The sequence below is a fragment of the Bombus terrestris genome, chromosome 6 (genome assembly GCF_910591885.1).
Source record: "Bombus terrestris chromosome 6, iyBomTerr1.2, whole genome shotgun sequence".
In the NCBI taxonomy this organism is placed as follows: domain Eukaryota; kingdom Metazoa; phylum Arthropoda; class Insecta; order Hymenoptera; family Apidae; genus Bombus; species Bombus terrestris.
The window spans coordinates 4918048-4936597 of record NC_063274.1 but is presented as its reverse complement, the minus strand read 5'-3'; the positions used below and the strand labels follow the sequence as shown (position 1 = coordinate 4936597).

At 39.3% G+C, this 18550-nt stretch overlaps 1 protein-coding gene across 10 annotated transcripts in view; it reads left to right on the top strand.

The window, feature by feature from the left end:
- Positions 1 to 18550, top strand: part of LOC100647260 (Down syndrome cell adhesion molecule-like protein Dscam2) — a 127035-nt gene that overhangs the window by 64394 nt on the left and 44091 nt on the right. For all 10 annotated transcript variants that reach the window (XM_048406452.1, XM_048406450.1, XM_020863365.2 and 7 more), the window contains exon 2: positions 13235 to 13585. In XM_048406452.1, coding sequence (XP_048262409.1) covers positions 13235 to 13585 — 351 coding nt within the window. The remainder of the gene's footprint in view (positions 1 to 13234; positions 13586 to 18550) is intronic.

The window sequence follows — 18550 nt, the reverse complement described above, 5'->3', positions numbered from 1 at the left end:
AGAGAAAGGAAGAGGGAGATAGAAACAAAGTGAAACAGAGGAAGAGAGAAAGTAAGTCGGCAGGTGAACAGAGCACGATAAAACTAACGTAACCGGAAGAAAAGCAGCTTTTTGTCCCGAAAACTCCGTACGGGCTTTCAGAGCGTTTTAAAATGACGAAAAGGTTACGCTACGGAGCACTCGTGGTACGCTGTGAAATCTGCGCGTACTAGAAGACAGGAAGGAAGCCTGAAAGGGAGGGAAAAAGTAACTGAAAGAACGTGTATGCTCTGGCTTAGAGTGGAAACGAGAAACAACGAGAGAAAGGGAAGCGAGTGGAAGCGAAAGAGAAAAAGAGAAGGAGGAGGATAGGGGAAGGTTAGGTTCTCGTCTTAAGCGCGGTTAGGGTTGAAAGTTTTTCTCATATTTCAAATAATCACAATCCATCCGTCCTTCTTTCTCTTGTATCTCTCCCTTCCATTCTTCCTCTCTATTCGAGAAATTAAAACGACTAACACCTCCGAGAGTCGACAACATCAGCAGTGACCAAAGGTGCGTTCACCTCCGCTCGAAAGAAAGGTGCGCGCGAGCTTTCGCGTTTTCCAACACCCTCTTCGTTCTTTTCTTCGTCCAAGAGAAAAAAAAAAAAAAAATACGAGCGGCTGAGAATAACTCGCGGAATATAATCTTTGGTTACTTCTCGAGCCTTCTCTTACGTTTTCTTCGTCTTAATTGAAACTTTCGCGAAACCTCGAAGTATCGCGATATAATGGCACGTGTATATATCACTGTTCTATGGTAACGCTGTAAATACGTATAAATATATGTATATTATGAATAAGAGAGACGTAAAATTGTATTACGATTCGTCCGAACGCCTTTCAATGGGTACGTTCGATTGCAATGATTGCCGAAAAAAATAATGGTATTTTGCATCTCCTATTTCGACTACGCGGAATAAAGGGAAACTATGACTTCATTTTTTACGGATTAAACCGGTATTGTCTCTTTCATTTATGAAAAATTCATTTTTATTGTAACAAAAGCCTGCAGTGGAATTAATAATGCTAGATGAAAGAGAGCGTTATTACGTCCTTGTATTCTTGCGGGCCCGAGATTTTTCATTTCCGTCTGTATTGCTGTGCCATACATAAATTAATTATGACGAAGAAAATTAGATCGACAGTTGACGGGTACTACTAACAAAAAGAAAGAAAAAAAAGAGGGTTAATGCACGCGTAATAGAAAATGTAAAGATAAAACTTTATGAAGGTAGATAACGAGGATGTCGTTCTGGGTATTAATAACTCGGGAGTTGTTTAGTTCATTGTTTGGTAGCAGTAAAAAGATCGCATTCTATCGAAATTCATTTAATTTTATCTAAGTGTATTGCTAAAGATATTTTAAATCTGTAGAGCATTTGAAAATAAAAATGCATTACCTATATAAGTGTACCATCTATTCTAGCATGTAGCATCATATTAAATTTCATTCGCGTAGAATTTAAATTAAAAATAATTTTTAAACAAATATTCATCGAAGAATATTCTTGTGTCCTTCTCACGAATCTTTTCAAGAAATCAAAAGACTAGACCCAAACGTTCGTAATTTTCCTTTTATCCTCGAATCGTATAATCTCGAACGTTAAGAAGTGGCCGGTAAGAAAGATCGTAGTTGATTGGAAGAACCAAGACAATTCACTTTACCCCTATTCCATGAAATCGATGACGTTTTTCTACGAGCAGGATTCGCGAAAACTTTCCACGTATAGTCTCATATCGAGGTTCCGCAAGCCGTAAGATTAGTCGTTCGACGCTCTTCGAAACGCCCCACGGACCGTTCACGAGGCACTGCCACCGCGGTCATAACGAAACTTCTCCAACTTGTTGCCCGCCACGGAAACTTTTTCCCGGCCCGGTATACGCTGTAAAATTGCCCCGTGTCCCTACACGGTGATAGTTTTTCAGAAGCGTTCGCCAAACCAGTTCCAAGGCGTCTAAACAACTTTCGCAACTTGTTGCCCCTGACGTTTTCTTTGTGGCATTGGCTCCTAAAATCGGTCGCTTGCCTCGTTTCCTCGTCGCTTCGTATTTCTTTCTCAGCTGTACACGTTGTATTATAGATACGTTGCAGTGACATTTTGTCAATTAACGAGATTGCGCCTCTCTTTGACATTCGAGTTTTATTCGATCTTCATTCCTCGAGAACTAACGTCTCGTTGAAGAACATCATTTTATTGACTCATCTTCAGTCTCACCCTAATTGCTGTATTTGATAAGTAATAGATAGAAACGTCGGAATTTAGAATTTCATTCTGAAAATGAACTTTCCGAAGAACCTAATACAATGCAGGATATACTATACGAGGTGTGATCAAAACGTTCGCGCAAATTGGTAATTAGAAAATACCTGTTGCAAGAAAGATTGCTTTATGTTGTTGAAATTCGTCTGTTCGTGACTCACTTCAGTTTGTTTATTTAAATCGACCGATCACTTCGGATTTGATTATCCGTTGATTAAGTTGTGTGTCCGCAATTTCGGCGATTTTCTGGTCGCTTAGATTGGAAGAACATACTCGCGCATCGTTGCTCGTTAGAAAGTTTCTGGCAAAGAACGATACAGTTGTGATTTCTCAATTGCCTCCTTTCTATTGCCATGAATGGAAAAACCTATGAAAGAACACCGAAGACATAAAACAAAAAACGCAGAGCAAACTAAAATACATACAACGAAATGAATCCCAAAAATGTTTCGAAGGATAGAGCAAACGTCGGCAAAAGAGTATTATCGTTAATGGTGATTGCTCTGAAGGGGACGATATAAATATCGAGAAACAATACATACTGTCTTAAAAAAATGAAAATTGTACAAACTTTTTGATCGTATCCTCGATCTAGACACAGTAAACAAAGATTACAATCTGCTACTTAATGGAAAATATTCGTTTGCTGCTGTACATCGAGATTTAAAACTCCGGTACAGGGATCACCGTAGCAGATTGAATACATCGGTCCAGCTGAAAGTTACAACGCAGCGACGTGACTGCATAGCCTCAGGGAAGCCATCCATACAGGAGACGAAAAAGCTGGTATCGACCTAGAACAAGCTCACGGCTCTTTCCTTACACCAGTCGGAAACACAACGACATCGTACAACGGCGAATACGGGTCTCCTTAAACTTTAAACGCAGAACCCTCGAGAGAGAGAAAAGAGAGAGAGAGACAGGGGGAGAGCAAGAGAGAAATAAGGCTTCAGACGTACCCAACGGGTCGAGGTGAATATTTCAGGTGACTCGAGTGTCCTCTAAAATACGTCGATGAATCCGTTGGTAGCTGTGCGCGACAAGATACCCAGAATTTATCGCTCAGCTTAGCCTATTATGCTCCTGCAAGGAGCTGATAGAACATGCAGCGAGTACCGACTAGCGCTTGCTTGTTTAGCGAATTAAAAAAACTAAGTGTACGGGGTAGATATGTACATAGTTCGTATCAAATAGGTGAAGTAGCTTTGATAGTGTTTTTCTTTGAGATTATTCGTTTGTTTGTGGAGGGTTTTAGCGAGTGTGTTTGATCGTTGCGCGGAGAAGGATAGACGTGGATGTTTGTTAATCGGATATTATATCAGATAATTTGTTTTCTTCCGCTCGATGCAAATTGCCTTGATCCTTAGGCTGTGCTCAGCCATGTAACTACATACGTGTTCATTGGACAATTCGATTTTCATCTAATACCTGCTGTTATTCTCTTTTATCGTAAATCGATAACGACGTACAATACATGTAAATTTGTTCGTGAGATAGGAAATGCAGGAAGGTTGAAAATGAAGAAATGTTACTTCCTTGAAGATTAGAACTGAACCAAAAGTAATTGGAGAGGTTAATTACACGGTAAAAATTAACTGCGGTTTATTCGAAGTAATTCCGACTGTTGTTGCGAGATACGTCGATCGATAATATTGAAAAAAGATAGAGAGGAAATTGGATACGTTGAAAGGAAAGAAATGTATACCGTGCACTGGGAGATATTCTGGCAGCTTTAGATGGATATTTGTACGACGCTTGAACTTGAATAGGACGCTAACACAAACCACCGGCTACTATAGAGAAAATTGTCTTTTCTCGAGAATTTCCTAATATAGAGGAAAAGAGTTTACGGATTAAACGAATCAATGAGGAAAGAATAGTCATAGTTATTTACGGAAAGAACGAAAGGTAAGAACTGGAGTATATATTTGTATCTCCAACCCCAAGTATAAACCTTATCGACTCCAACAATGACTTCTTGAACCGGTAATCCCGTATCCGCTATTTACCTATAAAGCGGTATTGAAATAAGAAAACTCAGACGATGAGCAAATTTCCAGCAATTCCGCTTAATATTTAAAATCCACTCGAGCGAATATCAAATTATCTCAAAATTCCAAACAGAAAGGAAAGAGAGAACAGAATCTCAACAAGTAGAAAGATAGAGGAAAGTGGAGAACCTTCTCCTCGAAAGGTTACGATTCGCGATGAAGTTCGTCCCTACAGCCGGATCAAATAATTGCTGTCTTGATCGGTAGTGTAAACACGGGAACCTTCGCGGGGAAGAAAAAAGAGGGAAACAGTTCGCGAGGAACCACCTTCGTGAGACTTTTAGACTCTTATCCGTTCTAGGTTTGCCCTTCGCCCTCTTTTTTCTTCTTCTTCTTTCCTTTTCCTTTCTTTTTTTTTTCTTTTTATCCGGTCCCTTCTCACCGACAAGGGCGGTAGAGTCTGCAAATTCAATCTTACCAGCGACCTCTATCCACCTACACAGTTTGTTCCGCCTATTGATTCCGAGTTCGTAGTCGAGCTTACCTTGGCCGGTCCCGAGCCAGTCGGCTCGTTTCATGGAAACCGACTCCACCGACGCGACGCGACGTCCCGAAATCCCGCACAAAAGCTCTGATTCTGGAAGCAACCCAATTTTTCACGGAAGGAAACTTGTTCCGAATATAATCCTCTCTTTCTATCAATTTTTCCTCGACTAAACTGGCTCGACGAACTCCGACGTTCCCAACGAAATTCCGCTATGATTTACGACGGACAATTAATCTCCTCGCCAATGTACAGCGATGATGTAAGGAACCACAAACCTTTCGATACTTTTGCTTTGATCATCGTGACAAATGTGTATATTGGTTTCTCTCCGGTGGTTCGAGAAGTTCGTAGCATTTTTGACACTTGATATACATATCTTTATAGTCTGTATATTATCGTTTGTCGTCTGTATAAATGCTGTTTGACAAATTATACTTTTAGCTGAACGTCGAATGCAATTAATAGGAGAACAAATTTTTGTATTAGTCAACGTATCATTTTGTAACAAGAAAGACAAGACTTGTATTCTTACGAGAAATAGATAAAAGTTGCTCGACATTTGTCAAGAAACTGAATACTTTGCAAGTTTTTGCGGTAAAGTAATCACGAAGTTAATCAATAAATATCGAAAAGTCGAGTAGTTTGTTGATAGAAAGATTCAGTATCTTCAACTTTTTCCCAAATTTGGTTACGAAATTTTTGAACAAAATGATATTCATTTTTTTTTTTGTGTCCCGGATCAAAATTTATTTGATCGGTATTTGTCGATTATGTTTAATATCAGAATGCTTTTTTGTAAAGGTTTTACGCAGGAAAAGTCGAGATTAAAAATTTGTGTATAGGAAAATGGAGAGAGATTTTTGAAATTTCAATTTTCGTTACACTCGTATAAAGTGGACGATCCATTTTTATACTTATATTACGTTTTCTTTTTTTCAGGAAAAATTAGTTTCAAAGCTTTATTGAAACGCGAAATAATGGTATAAAGCTTTTAAAATTGAAATTTTGTTTCACGTGTGTTTTTTGATTGTCAAATGCAATATACGGAATTAGTTGAAACGTTGATTAAAAATTACAACGTATGTATAAGTTTTGCCTCTGGTAGTAATGTATTTTAAAATATTATAATATTTCTAAAAGGTAGAATTTCGAAAATTCCATCAGCTGGCAAAGACCATAGAATCACTCATCGCGTACAACATAGAATGAAAATTTCGATCGAAGATTCTAAAATGAAATAACTCGAGTTTAACTTTGACTATGTAATTTCTATAACAATACCTATATATCGATATGTAACTATATGAGTGTACATGTTACGTACACGTTGCATAATTTATAGAGTGCCATAAATTGCAGCTGACTATTGATTACACGGTTACGAGCTTTATATTTGACGATATATTGACAAAAGTTAGAAATCCGACATTGACGGCAAACAATGCTAACAAATATAATTCTGACACGATGCGAGAGGCCTGTTATCGGCATTTCCACATTTCGAATCGAGGAATTTCTGAGAAGTAACCCGCCGGAAATGCTTTTAGCATTTCTCGAGGATCCAGTTCTACTGGAGCGTGAGTAACCGTGAGATCAAAGACCGATTTGGAAATTCATGCTACTAGGCTGGCATGGACGCGCGACGTGACCCAGAGTGCAAATGCCATCGCTGGGGATGTACATAAACGGTAATCCACGTGCAATGTGATTAATAATAATTTGCCGGTCGGCATAAGCGGAACCGATTAGTCGGCTTAGCCAAGCGTTATGGTAATTGGGAGCTATTACCTGCCGAGTGCTTCCTCTCTCTCATCCTCTTCCCCTTTGCTCTCACGCCTTCCGTCTTTCTCGCTCGCTTATCGTTACAACCCTCTCTCTCTCTCTCTCGCTCTCCTCTTACTCTTTCGCAGCTTTTACTCTTCTATTTCTCCGTGCGAATTTCTTCCTTTCTAAATAGAAAGGATTTATTCTCTCTATCCTAGCTAGCTTCTAACTTATTATTACTCATCATCTCCGTTTCTTAATTAACTCCCTTTCTTCTATCCGTCTTCCCTCTTCACCTTTCTCGCACTCTTTACCCTTTTTATCATTCGCTACTATATTTTCTCGCCATTTTCACAAACTCTTCTCCTCTTCCCATTCTTCTCGACCTTTTCATTTCTCGCTATTTTCTATCCTTTGCTCTGCTTTCATCCGTACTTTCTTCCTCTCTTTTCTTTCCTTCGCATCTTTACAATCTTCAACGAACATCTCCTTTTCTCTTCCAACTTTACGCGCAAACATAAAACCTACGACGCTTCTCGTCTCCATCCCTCTCGAACGTCTTGCCCTTTAATTGTCCCGGTCGCTATTTAGCGTTCCGCCACTTTATGGAGTCCGCCGGTGGTTGTCTCGGACGTCCCGGTCGTTCCGTGCAATCCGCGCGATTCCCAACGTTGTCGGGAATTCCTGTCATCCATCCAACTCTCGTTCGATTTTCCGGCTCGTCGAACAAATGCCTGAGACGACGCTCCGCGAAGACGGATCGTCTGGTCGGATCCGATCCCCGGGGCTCGAGAGCGTTTTTAGATTTCCCCGAGAGGAATCTAACGAACGCGGTCCGGAACGGTTTCGTATCGATACGGGTAGACGGGGATAATAGGGAAGGGGGCAAATAAAAAATTAGAGCGTTACTCGGTTGAATTCAGTCAGACATTCTTTTCGCTGATATCGAGCATTTTTAATTCTCTCGTTCTGCTGTCTATCCGCTGCAGTCGTTCGAATCTAAATCTTCCAGAGATTGTGACTCTCTCTTACGCAACCGCGATAAATCCTGAACTGTGGCTTCCGACTTAGTAAAGATAGACGTGTAAAATTTATTTTTTTGAATTGTGTTAGAATTTTTTATTAGCGTTAGGATTAGATTGGGATGTGTCAGAATTTGATTGAATTTTTCATTTCTTTGAGTTAGGAACAAGTATATCGTAAAGGAGACATTTTCTAAAAGATCATTTTTAGATTGTTTTATTAAATTAATGTAATTCGTTTGATGCTTGATGTGATGTATTTTTTTATTGAAATCTAATGAGATTGTCTTTATTGAGATCTTAGGATTGATCAATGGTTAAAGTGATTACGTTATTGGAAGATTGAAAATACTGTATCTTATTTATCAAACGATGTCGTTTTATTGGTCGTGTAAAAAGATTACGGTGGTGAAGATGACGTTGTTATTGCTCGGTAAACAGGAAGCTCTATGTTGCTTGAAAAGATTATGTGTGTAAAATGATTCTGAGAATCGTAGAAAGGAAAATATCATTGTTTAAGTGGGATATAAAAGGATAGTAGAATATCCAATTTATTTTGCACTTGTACAGGAAAATTAGGTTCATTCATTTACCGTACACCTGAAAAGATCTTTAAAAGATCATACTAAAATTACATAAAAAGTTACAATCTAAATTTGTATAATAAAAAATGTTTCACAAACGTATGAAATGTTACATTACGTTGTAAGCTTGCAACATTGTTTACAAACCTATAGTAATATAAATAGAAAATGTAAAAACTGATACCTTAAAATAATTTATCAGCAGCGTAAATGGCAAAGAATGGAAAGTAGCTTAACAAGAACGGATATTACGGACTGCTAGTGATACTTAGCTTCAGCATGGGATAATTTCCTTCATGCTCCGTAAAGTCAAATGGCAAAAAGGTTCGCGTTCTTTGCCTCCCAGTGCTCCTCATCCATTCGTAGTTCTTTGCAACTAAACTGACGAAAAAAAGAAAAAAGAGGAAAATGAACAACACCTTGTTTCTCTCGATTTAAAGCATCTTGTACACGTTCCCTTTGCAACCAACGCGGCTATTTCACGGCCGCTTCTCCTCAATTAAATTCAAATGTTCCTTTTAACTCGTCCATTAATTCGCATTTTAATTTCTCCCGGAGCGCGATAAAAATTCTCGCGTCGAATTAACAATTCCATAATTACCCTACGTTATTGAAAAACGTCGAATCTCGTCCAATATCGATGTGCAATATTAAATTTTAATTTGTCGATAGAAAAGTGCTTGTCATTATAGGGGAACAATCAAGAATCATGATCAGAATATATATATATATATATATTAATTTCTCTTCTTATACATTTTATATATTAGTTCTTTTATATTTAGGCTATTATCGAAATCAATCGATGAAACCCTTGATTCAAAATTAATCAATCGCAAAATATTTCCATCGAACAGTTTCGATCAAACAAATTCATAACCCTGGAAATATAAGGAATATTCTATTTTGCATACTTTCTATCTTTTTGTGCATTATACGTATTTCAGACATTTTTCTAATTTTGAAATTCCCGCAAATACATGGTACGATACATTCCCATGACTTAGGGATCACAGTATAATTCTGGAATTTTCATTCTAAACTTATAATACAATTATACTTCTAGAGTAAACTTTTTATTAAATTTTCCTCAATGAGGAGAACTATTCAATCGATTTAAACTAAAAAGCGTCCAATCTCGTCCAACACGGGAGTAGAATATTACGCTTTTTGTTTCCAATGTTAGCTTTGTATTAATGTCGCAATTATATAATAATTATCATTTAAATTAGGTCGTATATATTCAGGATGCATATGCATATAGCCAACCATTATTTCGTCGATTCGCCTTATATTTATTTCGTTTTATATATTGGTATATATTATTACGGGAATAGTTGTATACGCGTGATGATAATGTAACAATAGCTGTGTACTATTCTTAGTTAGCCATTCCATTTACATATTTAATTGTCGATTATTAAATGTAATGAAATTCAGTTTGCATCGATATGGTGATCAACTAAACGCAAATCGGCGAATTGATGTAATTTCCAGGATACTTTGATTAGAAACCGAAAACGAAGTAATCAGCTAAACGTATTTGCGTGGTAGAATAACTTAAAGAATGTTTATTCCAATGGTATTAGATGATTCCTTTTCTTTCTAAGAACCTTTACATTACCATGGTTCTCTAAAATTGTAGTCCAAACTATTTTCTCTAATAGTTGACGCAACGAAGGGATTAAACCTTCAAATTAATTTTTAAAAAATTGTCTGTGTCGAGTACACTAAAAAAAAAAAGCAAAAATAGAAAGAACAAAATTTCTTTCCACAAATTCTCCGATGAAAGTTACTGCAGCGCAAGGATTCCCGAAGACTCACCACTGAACCATAAGTCAATATCGCCTGTTGTTAAAAACCAATGCCCGAAAACAGCATTAAAAACGCAGCAGTAATTTCCATTAAAAAATTGTACCGCGGAAGCGAACAATTCCGTGCGACGTTCCGTCCATCAAAGTCGAGATGTCCACATTAATCGCGACACTCGCGTGTATAATGTATGCGCGTGGAAAACGAACGAGCGGAGGGTAAGGTGCCATGCGTGTAATTCAACGCGATGCCCCCGGCCAACGAAATACTTGGCTGGAATTAGTAATTAAGTGCTCGAGACAATTCCGGAAGCGAGTCACCGTGACGGTTTGTAATTGCCGGACACTACGGGGATTTCAATTCGACCGCGCGGCACCCAGGATTTGCATACTTTGTGTTTTGTATGCGACGCGCATACTATCCTGCAACGGGTATTACGAAATTCGGTCGCGACTCAAAACTCTCTCTCTCTCACTCCTCTCTCTCTCTCTCTCTCTCTCTCTCTCTCTCTCGTTCTCTGTATCCCTCTTCTTCCTTCAAATGTCGTTATAAACGAGTTACGTCCGTTCCCTTGGACGTCGCGTCGTTATGAGTTCCACGTTTCACCGAACCGCTCTTCACTTATGGACGATGCCAGAGAGATATGCAATATCGTTCCATCTCCTGGTTTCAGTACGCTCGTGAGCAGCCAGCGGCGGTGCTTCTTTTTAATGGCGGAACATGCTCTTTCGCTTCAAAAATTACGCCTTTATTAGACGAATTAATTTTGCATTACCGCTGCGTTCCCGTTCTGTTTGTCACTTTTACCATTTCTTTTTCTCGCCCCTTTCTTTCTACTTGCATGGTATAAATTTTTTAGACATTTTTTCATTCATTCAGGATATGTATATGCGTGTGTGTGTGAGAGAGAGAGAGAGTGAGAGAGCAAGCACGACTGGCTCGTAGTCAGAGGAAATTGAATTTAAGATAAATGAATTTTTAATTAACACACGACCACACGGCCAGCGTGCCAGCGATCGATACGCAAATTTTAGAACGTACGCTTTCTACAGTGGCCGCTATGAAATCGTGATCTTCGTTAAAATCGAACCAACGGAATTCTGCGCGGATACGAACCAACGAGGGTTTCTTTTGATCGCCGTTATCGTCCTATCCTCGTCCATATGCGCCGTCTATCAAAAACTAGAGGAACCGGGTCTTGGGAAAATATAACGTGCCTCTCTGTGGAAATTTTTGTGATGTTCCGCGTAAAGTAATTTCCGTCTCTTTATGGCTATGCAATTTATTTTCGTCTTTGTACAACAACGCATCGATGTGTTGATCTTTCAAGCCTGTTAGATTGCGGTTCTAAAAGTTCAGTGAAAGGTACATCTGAAAAAGATGAGATGACTTTAATCTGTACCGCGGTGTCGATGTTTACATAAATATTTATGAACGTATGAATATAAAAGAATTCAGCGAAGTAATTACGAAACTGTACACGTATAAACAGTCTCTTGGATTAGACAGAAATGCTGAATTAACCCAACAAAGAGTAGACAGGCAGAAATTGTTATTTTCACTGACACAACCATTCTTGGCTGACGTTTTACTCGCAAACCAAAGATCAAGCTTCTTCTGCCTTTTGTTTGAAATGATATCGGATCGTTGTGTTCGGTAATTGCTTTTTAACTATAACAAAGGAATACTCTTAACATTTGAGTCGTTCCCGATCGAAATCGTATCTTTCTATCCTTAAAAAATTTCCTAAACTCAAGGAAAATACGAAGGAACGGTTATTAACGTTCGTGATTTCTCGTTCCAATTTTATATTAACGATCTTTTTATCGTAAAACGTTAAAAGCCTTTCCCTCGGTTGAAACTAAAACGAGATTGAGACGTAAAAAGTTAAAGAATCGTAACAGGATTCAGAGGATTATGAGAAAGGAAAAGCCATGATATTTCTACCGTTAACCCAGATCGATCTATTCGGACATTACAGTGTCCGAATACTTCTGTCATTCGACATAGTTACCATCAATCTTAAATCGTTTCATGGAATGGGGAAATAAGGGTACGGAAGAGTAGGGCAATGAACGATATTAGCTATCCACCCGCTAGAACAGAACTTCGCTCGTAGTTTCTTTACCGTAGCGTACGAATAACGTCGACAATTAAACTACACTCCAGAGTCGCGGGAGTGGCCTGGCCGGAGTTATTAGCCTGAAGTGGCTTCTAACGATGCAAGAGCCGAGTACTTGCTGACTCGTGTCTTCGCACCCCCGATCAAAGCATTATGTCCAAGTACGACCCCTCTGATATACTTCGAGTAGGATAACTTGCCCGTTACGTGCTGGCCATCGTTCGCTCGACAATCGCGATAACAGAAGCGTTTAATCGGTTTTGAAAATCGACGAATTGCGTTCCACGGCACAATCTACGATCCGCGTAAGAATAACCCGCAGATAACGCACGCCTCCGTTTCTCTCGCAACCGTCTCCAATTTTTCTCGCGGAAAATTTCCTAACGAAAGTTAACTACATGGAATCGTTGCACGAACAATGGCTCCTTTCGTAGTGCGCTTTGAATTTTTACGATGAAACCACGCGCTAATTATCGAGATCTACGCTTAATTGCTAGAAGCATGTCAATCGATATTAGCATAGGCTAAGACTAGGAACGATCGGCGCTTTCGGATCAGAAAAAAGATATTGTTCTCACTACGTGAGTTTCTTCTTCGTTTGACGAAGAACCGCGAGAGGGATCATTTTTGGTGCACGAGTAACGCGAACGACGAGTTGGAGAAATATCAATTTATAGACGTTAATCCATTTCGTGTTCCACGATTCCTGATAAATAATATTTCGTTGCTGCATTTTGTTATTTCGTGTGTCTTTGCATTTCGTGCGCTCTGACGCGTTTAAATCTGCCTCGAGTCCATCGATAGCCGCACTCCGCTCGTTGCAGACAGACGTCGAAGCCAAGATTCGCAATCACGGCGGAAATATCCGCACGAAGGAGGAAAGAAAAGCTCGTAGACGAAACGAGTGAACGCGAAGCGTTTTATTAGCAGAGACCCGGAACAGAGGGTGGTGAGAGAAATATGCAAAAATGGAGGAGGGCCGGGATTTACGTCGCAATTAAACTGTCGCGTGTCGGGCGGTCAACGATTCAGCGAACGGCGCCGTTTTTCCGCAATCAGCCGGCAGATTTATGCGAATTTTCGAGCGTTGAACGTTTCGTTTTGTTCGCAGGTGCAGCCGCGGCGGTGACATCCGCGGGTGGTCATGGATTCGACGCACATTTACGTGGCCCAAGCTTCGTGATCGAGCCACCGTCAAGGGTGGAATTTTCGAATTCGAGCGGCGCCTGGCTGGACTGTTCCGCGACAGGAAGTCCCCCGCCCAACATCGATTGGTCGACCGCGGACGGACATCCGGTGAACGACGTACCGGGAGTACGGAGGGTGCTGAGGAACGGCACGTTGGTCCTTTTGCCGTTTCCGGCTGCCGCGTTCCGCCAGGATGTGCACAGCGCGGCCTACAGATGCGTGGCGAGCAATTCCGTCGGTAGAGTGCTCAGCCGTGACGTCCAGGTCAGGGCAGGTAAGAAAATTACTGGTAATGGATATGATGGTATTGAGAGTTTCTCTATTCGCTGGAACGAAGAGGCAATTTAATCCTTCGCAATTCTATTTTACGATCCTAGAGTCGATATTCTACGTGTGCCAGGAATTATTCTGTTTCGTTCGATTACTTTCCACTTCAAAATATAGTTAAGATTAATCGTAGTTTTAAATATAAATTATATTCTTTTGCGTTAGAATAGACTTCGGATATTTGCGCATTTGTGAGACTTTAACTCCTTGGTATACAGTGACGTACGAAATACATCATCCATTTCATGTGTCATTGTAGACTTTGACGTCTCCGAGACGTGAAGAACTGTCTCCGGCTGACGTCAAAAATCGTGCATCGATTCTGTTTTATTTAAAATGCCCGAGATGCTCTCACCTCCTTTCTTCGCAACAGTACCGATAACAAAATGAATATCGCAGAAGATGTGCTACACAATTTGTCGGAACAAACCATCGCAAATTGAGTTCCCAATTCGGCTATAGGTAAAATATTAGGCACATTTTCCTGAACTTATACCTTCGACTAATAAAAAGGAACATCCTGCAAAGAGATACCATGTGTGCGTAAAAAATAATATAAGAAGCGAAACAACTTGGCAGTGACAAAATGTTTAGTTCCTCTGTATATTCGAAAATGTTTTGAAATGTATCATACTTTATAGAATTATTAATTTATTATTTTATAACGTTACTTAATTACTGCCCATTAACATTATATATCAACTCGATTAAATATTATACAGCAATGTAAATTTCGAAATGAAATATTCTGTTTCTGAGCTTGCTTATAACTGTTCAGTCGAGCCAGATTAAATAATATTCTTCAGACGCATCAAATTCCATTTTATTTGTACGTCAATGGGTTAAAGATACAGGAACGTAAAGGATGTATATAATAATCTAAAAGTATGCATAATAAATTTCTGTTTATCTGTTTCTTTAGTTGTACTTGTAAAAGTACGAATTTACAGAATTTAAATATATCGATGAAGATACGTTGTTCGCTCCAAAGATATTAAAACATCCAAGCACGAACAGATTCTGGAATTAGCTTATTGGATATTAACCAGCTGAATCGTAAATGGAATAAAATATGAAAGGTCGTTCAAATTGCAAGGAATTATTTTTCATGTTAAATAAATGACTTTTGGCTATTTATAATGTTACACCGCTAGCATCAGATTCTGGCAAGCGCAATCTCGCGGAAACATCTCCCTCGTTTCCTTCTTTCCAACTTTCTGATCTACTTCTTTAGATATCTTTGGAATTCTTGCGTCTTCTTTTGTACCGCTTACCTTTTCTTCTATAGTCAGCCTTTCGCCTTTGCACACCGCCGAAAATACTTACACACGTGACGTACTAGCTCGCAACTACGAGCAGATTTTATCTCGATCTTACTTTCTCAATACTTTCTACACTTCTATCGTTATCTATTGTCCTTCTTCCTTAAAACTTTACTTCAAGTCAACGTTCCTCTGTCGCGACACAAGCTTTGCAATAAAAATCTTTAATCTATCTGTATCGTTGCTGATAGAAGCTCAGCGCTATTGAGGAAATGGTAGATGGAATTCGAATCGTTTCATTTGCTTTTTACTTAGGAGATAACAGAAGACATTTCTTGAGACAAAGATCTTACGCGCAGAACTAACACCTGACTACTAAAAAAGTCAATGTTCTATTTACGATTGACATGATAGAAGAGCATGATTCGCGGTTCCCCAGCTGCTCATAGTCTCAAATTTGTTCTTCGTTTCTCCGACATAAAAGTCCGTCTACATTGTTCAAAATACGACGTCCAACATGGACAGCAAAATCTAAACAACCAACTACAATTTATGCGGAGCGAAAGAACACGATGCAAACGAGCGTTGATTGCGCCGGGGGCGTTCGAATGAATAGGAGGAGCAATTAAAAAATCATTAGGAGATGCGTTGGTCTTGTTCCTCGAAGGAGGCAAGGCACGGAATCCAGGCAAGTCCTGACGAAGGATGTTTTAAACCCGGCCGGATGCAGATGAGACGCGGCCGGGCTTTCTCCGTGTGGAGCTCAGTGTAATTACCTCTTTAAAAAAAGAGTGAAAGACAGAGAGATAGAGAGAGAGATAGAGAGAGAAAGGAGGGGAGGAAAAAAGAGAAAGAGGAAAAAAAATGCAATCTGAATGCAAATCCGTGGCAGCTGCGAGGTCGGCCGACGCTTTCAGGATTGCCAACTACTCCCTCGCGGCTATAAAGTTCTGGCCGGGACGTGTGGCCGTTAATTAAAACTTTACTTCCTGCTTTCAGTTTAACAAAAGAAATTTCTATCCCGAACTGGCTCCACTGATCCGAATCGGAAGTTTTCGCAGCCCATTGCATCGTTCAGCATCGAAGGAAACCTAGAAACAGCAAGAATGTCGTATCGATACTGTTTCGCTTCGTTTCATTGGATGGTCGTTGTTGTCGCGTGTATCCCGAGAGAAGAAGCGTTCTTCCTGCGTTAAGGACGACATAAGCGATTTGCGATGAATCGGGATAAAACGAAACGCGTCATCATCGATCGATGAGAATGTGCGTAACGCTGTAATTAAAGAAAAGAGAGGGAAGAGCAGAGAGAAACGCGGAAGAAACAAGCGCATTTCGTTCTCAGCTTGTCGATCAGCTTGTTATTGAACTTTCAGGTGTCGGGATAGTGGAAGCCATGTCAGAAGATGTGCGATATCTATATCATAGAAAAGGGTAGTTGAGTGGTGAATTTCGAGAATGCGTATCGTAGCTGGCGAATGTACCAGTATGCAAATATGAGAAGGTCGTTATACCGAGTTTTTAAAGGACCTCGAATTTCATAGCCTCAGATCATACGACTCGAAATTTTTGACTCACACGTGGAACATGACATCCAGCAAGTCCAACCTTAAACACGTAGGACCTCGAGTTTCATAGTGTTTCGTACAATTATTAAGCTCACCAAGTTTGATCCTAGCATCGCAGAGAGAACTTTAAAAGTTTATATTTTAAACCACCAACAACAACCACGCTACGGAATGCTTTTAAGCTTTACCAGAGCTACCTATAAACGTAAAATCTTACGCTCGAGACGACACTTCTTAGTTTCTGGAGATGTGCTTGCAGGAGAGGACAGAAATCTGAGATTCGAGGAGTAGAATTCGAAGTCAAGGTATAAGCTCGCGTATCTGGGATCTAAGATTAATTCGAAATCAGGATCTAGAATTCGAAACGCATTCTTTTACGTCGTAATAGATGTTCAATGTCTTACGATCTCGATCTTATTGATCTGGGAATTTGCTTTAGCGAGTTTCGTAACTGTCGGCTATTGAAGTCGAGATCCTGAGACCTCTGGCATGATTTTGATGTGTTTCACGTCTCTGAAACTGTGGAGATTACACGATCCAGAGATTGGTCTGAGGGGATCTTAGACCGCGTGTTATGAAGTTCGAGATCCTTTGACTTTGACTACATTGGTACGTCAAGGTTGAGGCTCGGTTTCAAGACCTCGAACCTTCCTCAAAATTTTATTCTTCGATTATAGCTAATGTTAGTGATTTGAGACAACAATTTTATCGCGCGAAAGTGGGAGAAAGACTTGAAAGAAGAAAGCAGATCAAAAAACTTTCAGCGTTTACGTCCTACAGTTACTGTTATTTATATTTTGTACCTTGTAAAAAGATTTGTTTAGATTTTAACGTTTTAAGTTAGATTTTAAGTTTAAGTCTCGACTCCGTTTTCTAAAAGAAATAAAATTCTGGCGAATACGATTTAATGAACGCAAGGGCTACATTTTTGGTGTAACTAACTATATTTTTGTCGAAGGATCGTACTGTTGCTGACATTGTGTCGTAAAGACCTTGGAATTTGTATCATACCTTAGGCAAAACACGTCTTGGGCGAGTGAACGTAATACAAAGACTATTTGCCCAATTTGAATATGCAAATAGCTGTAGACCAACATAAGCAACAGTGCAATCTGTTTAACTATAGGAGGGCTATTACGTGAACTAATCGTTCAATCTACTGCATTTCTCACCAGACGTTGTATCGGATTACCATTCTCATTATCTTCAATTAACGGTACAGCTTAAAATTAACGCGAGAAAGAAGTTAAGAAACGAGGGAAATTAAATACGCTAGATACGCAAATTACTTCCTTTTATTTTATCGTTTGACTTTGTCGTCTAATTTTCTCAATATTTATCTCTTTCTGACTATTAGTTTCACCGATGCACGATGGCCAAAACAACGATAGTTTCGTTTACCCGTATCGTTTTGATATTTATATCTACTTCTTACTTACGTTCGTACGATCTTTTTTAATTATTGCAATTAAAGTTAATTCTTAACGCAATATTGTACGAATAACGCATCTAACTCCAAAGTAGAACAGTTGGTAGTCGCATTTTTCTGATTGCGTTTCTAACGATAAAATTATCGATTCGAAAATATTATTCGAGTAAGAATTTTTCATACTGTTTCTAATCATATAAATATCCACTTATTTCTACTTCTTTTAAATTTAAGCGCTAGTTTAAACAACGCAAGTTACGAACGAATCCTAGAAGACTCTCTGACGCGTCAGTCATTTAACGAGAAAGGGAGCTTGAAATCGACGATACATTTTTAAATTGACCCGAAGAACTATCGAATAAAAAATTAAATAAAGTAAACAAAAAAGACAATTGCTTTATTTTACATCGATCAACCTTATCATTTAGTATCCCCGATATCAATTTCCCTGTTTGCAACAATAAAAAATTTAATTGACTTCGGCGTACTATAATCAACGCGACACTACAATTTCTACTCGCGTAACCCACATTTACTGGTATCTGCCTTCATCTGCAGTGGAAACAACGCGAACGACGATCGAACCGAAAAAATTCCTCTCTCCGATCAAACGACCTAACCCCCATCGCGCTGCAATCACACCGCGCGGGTTCCTC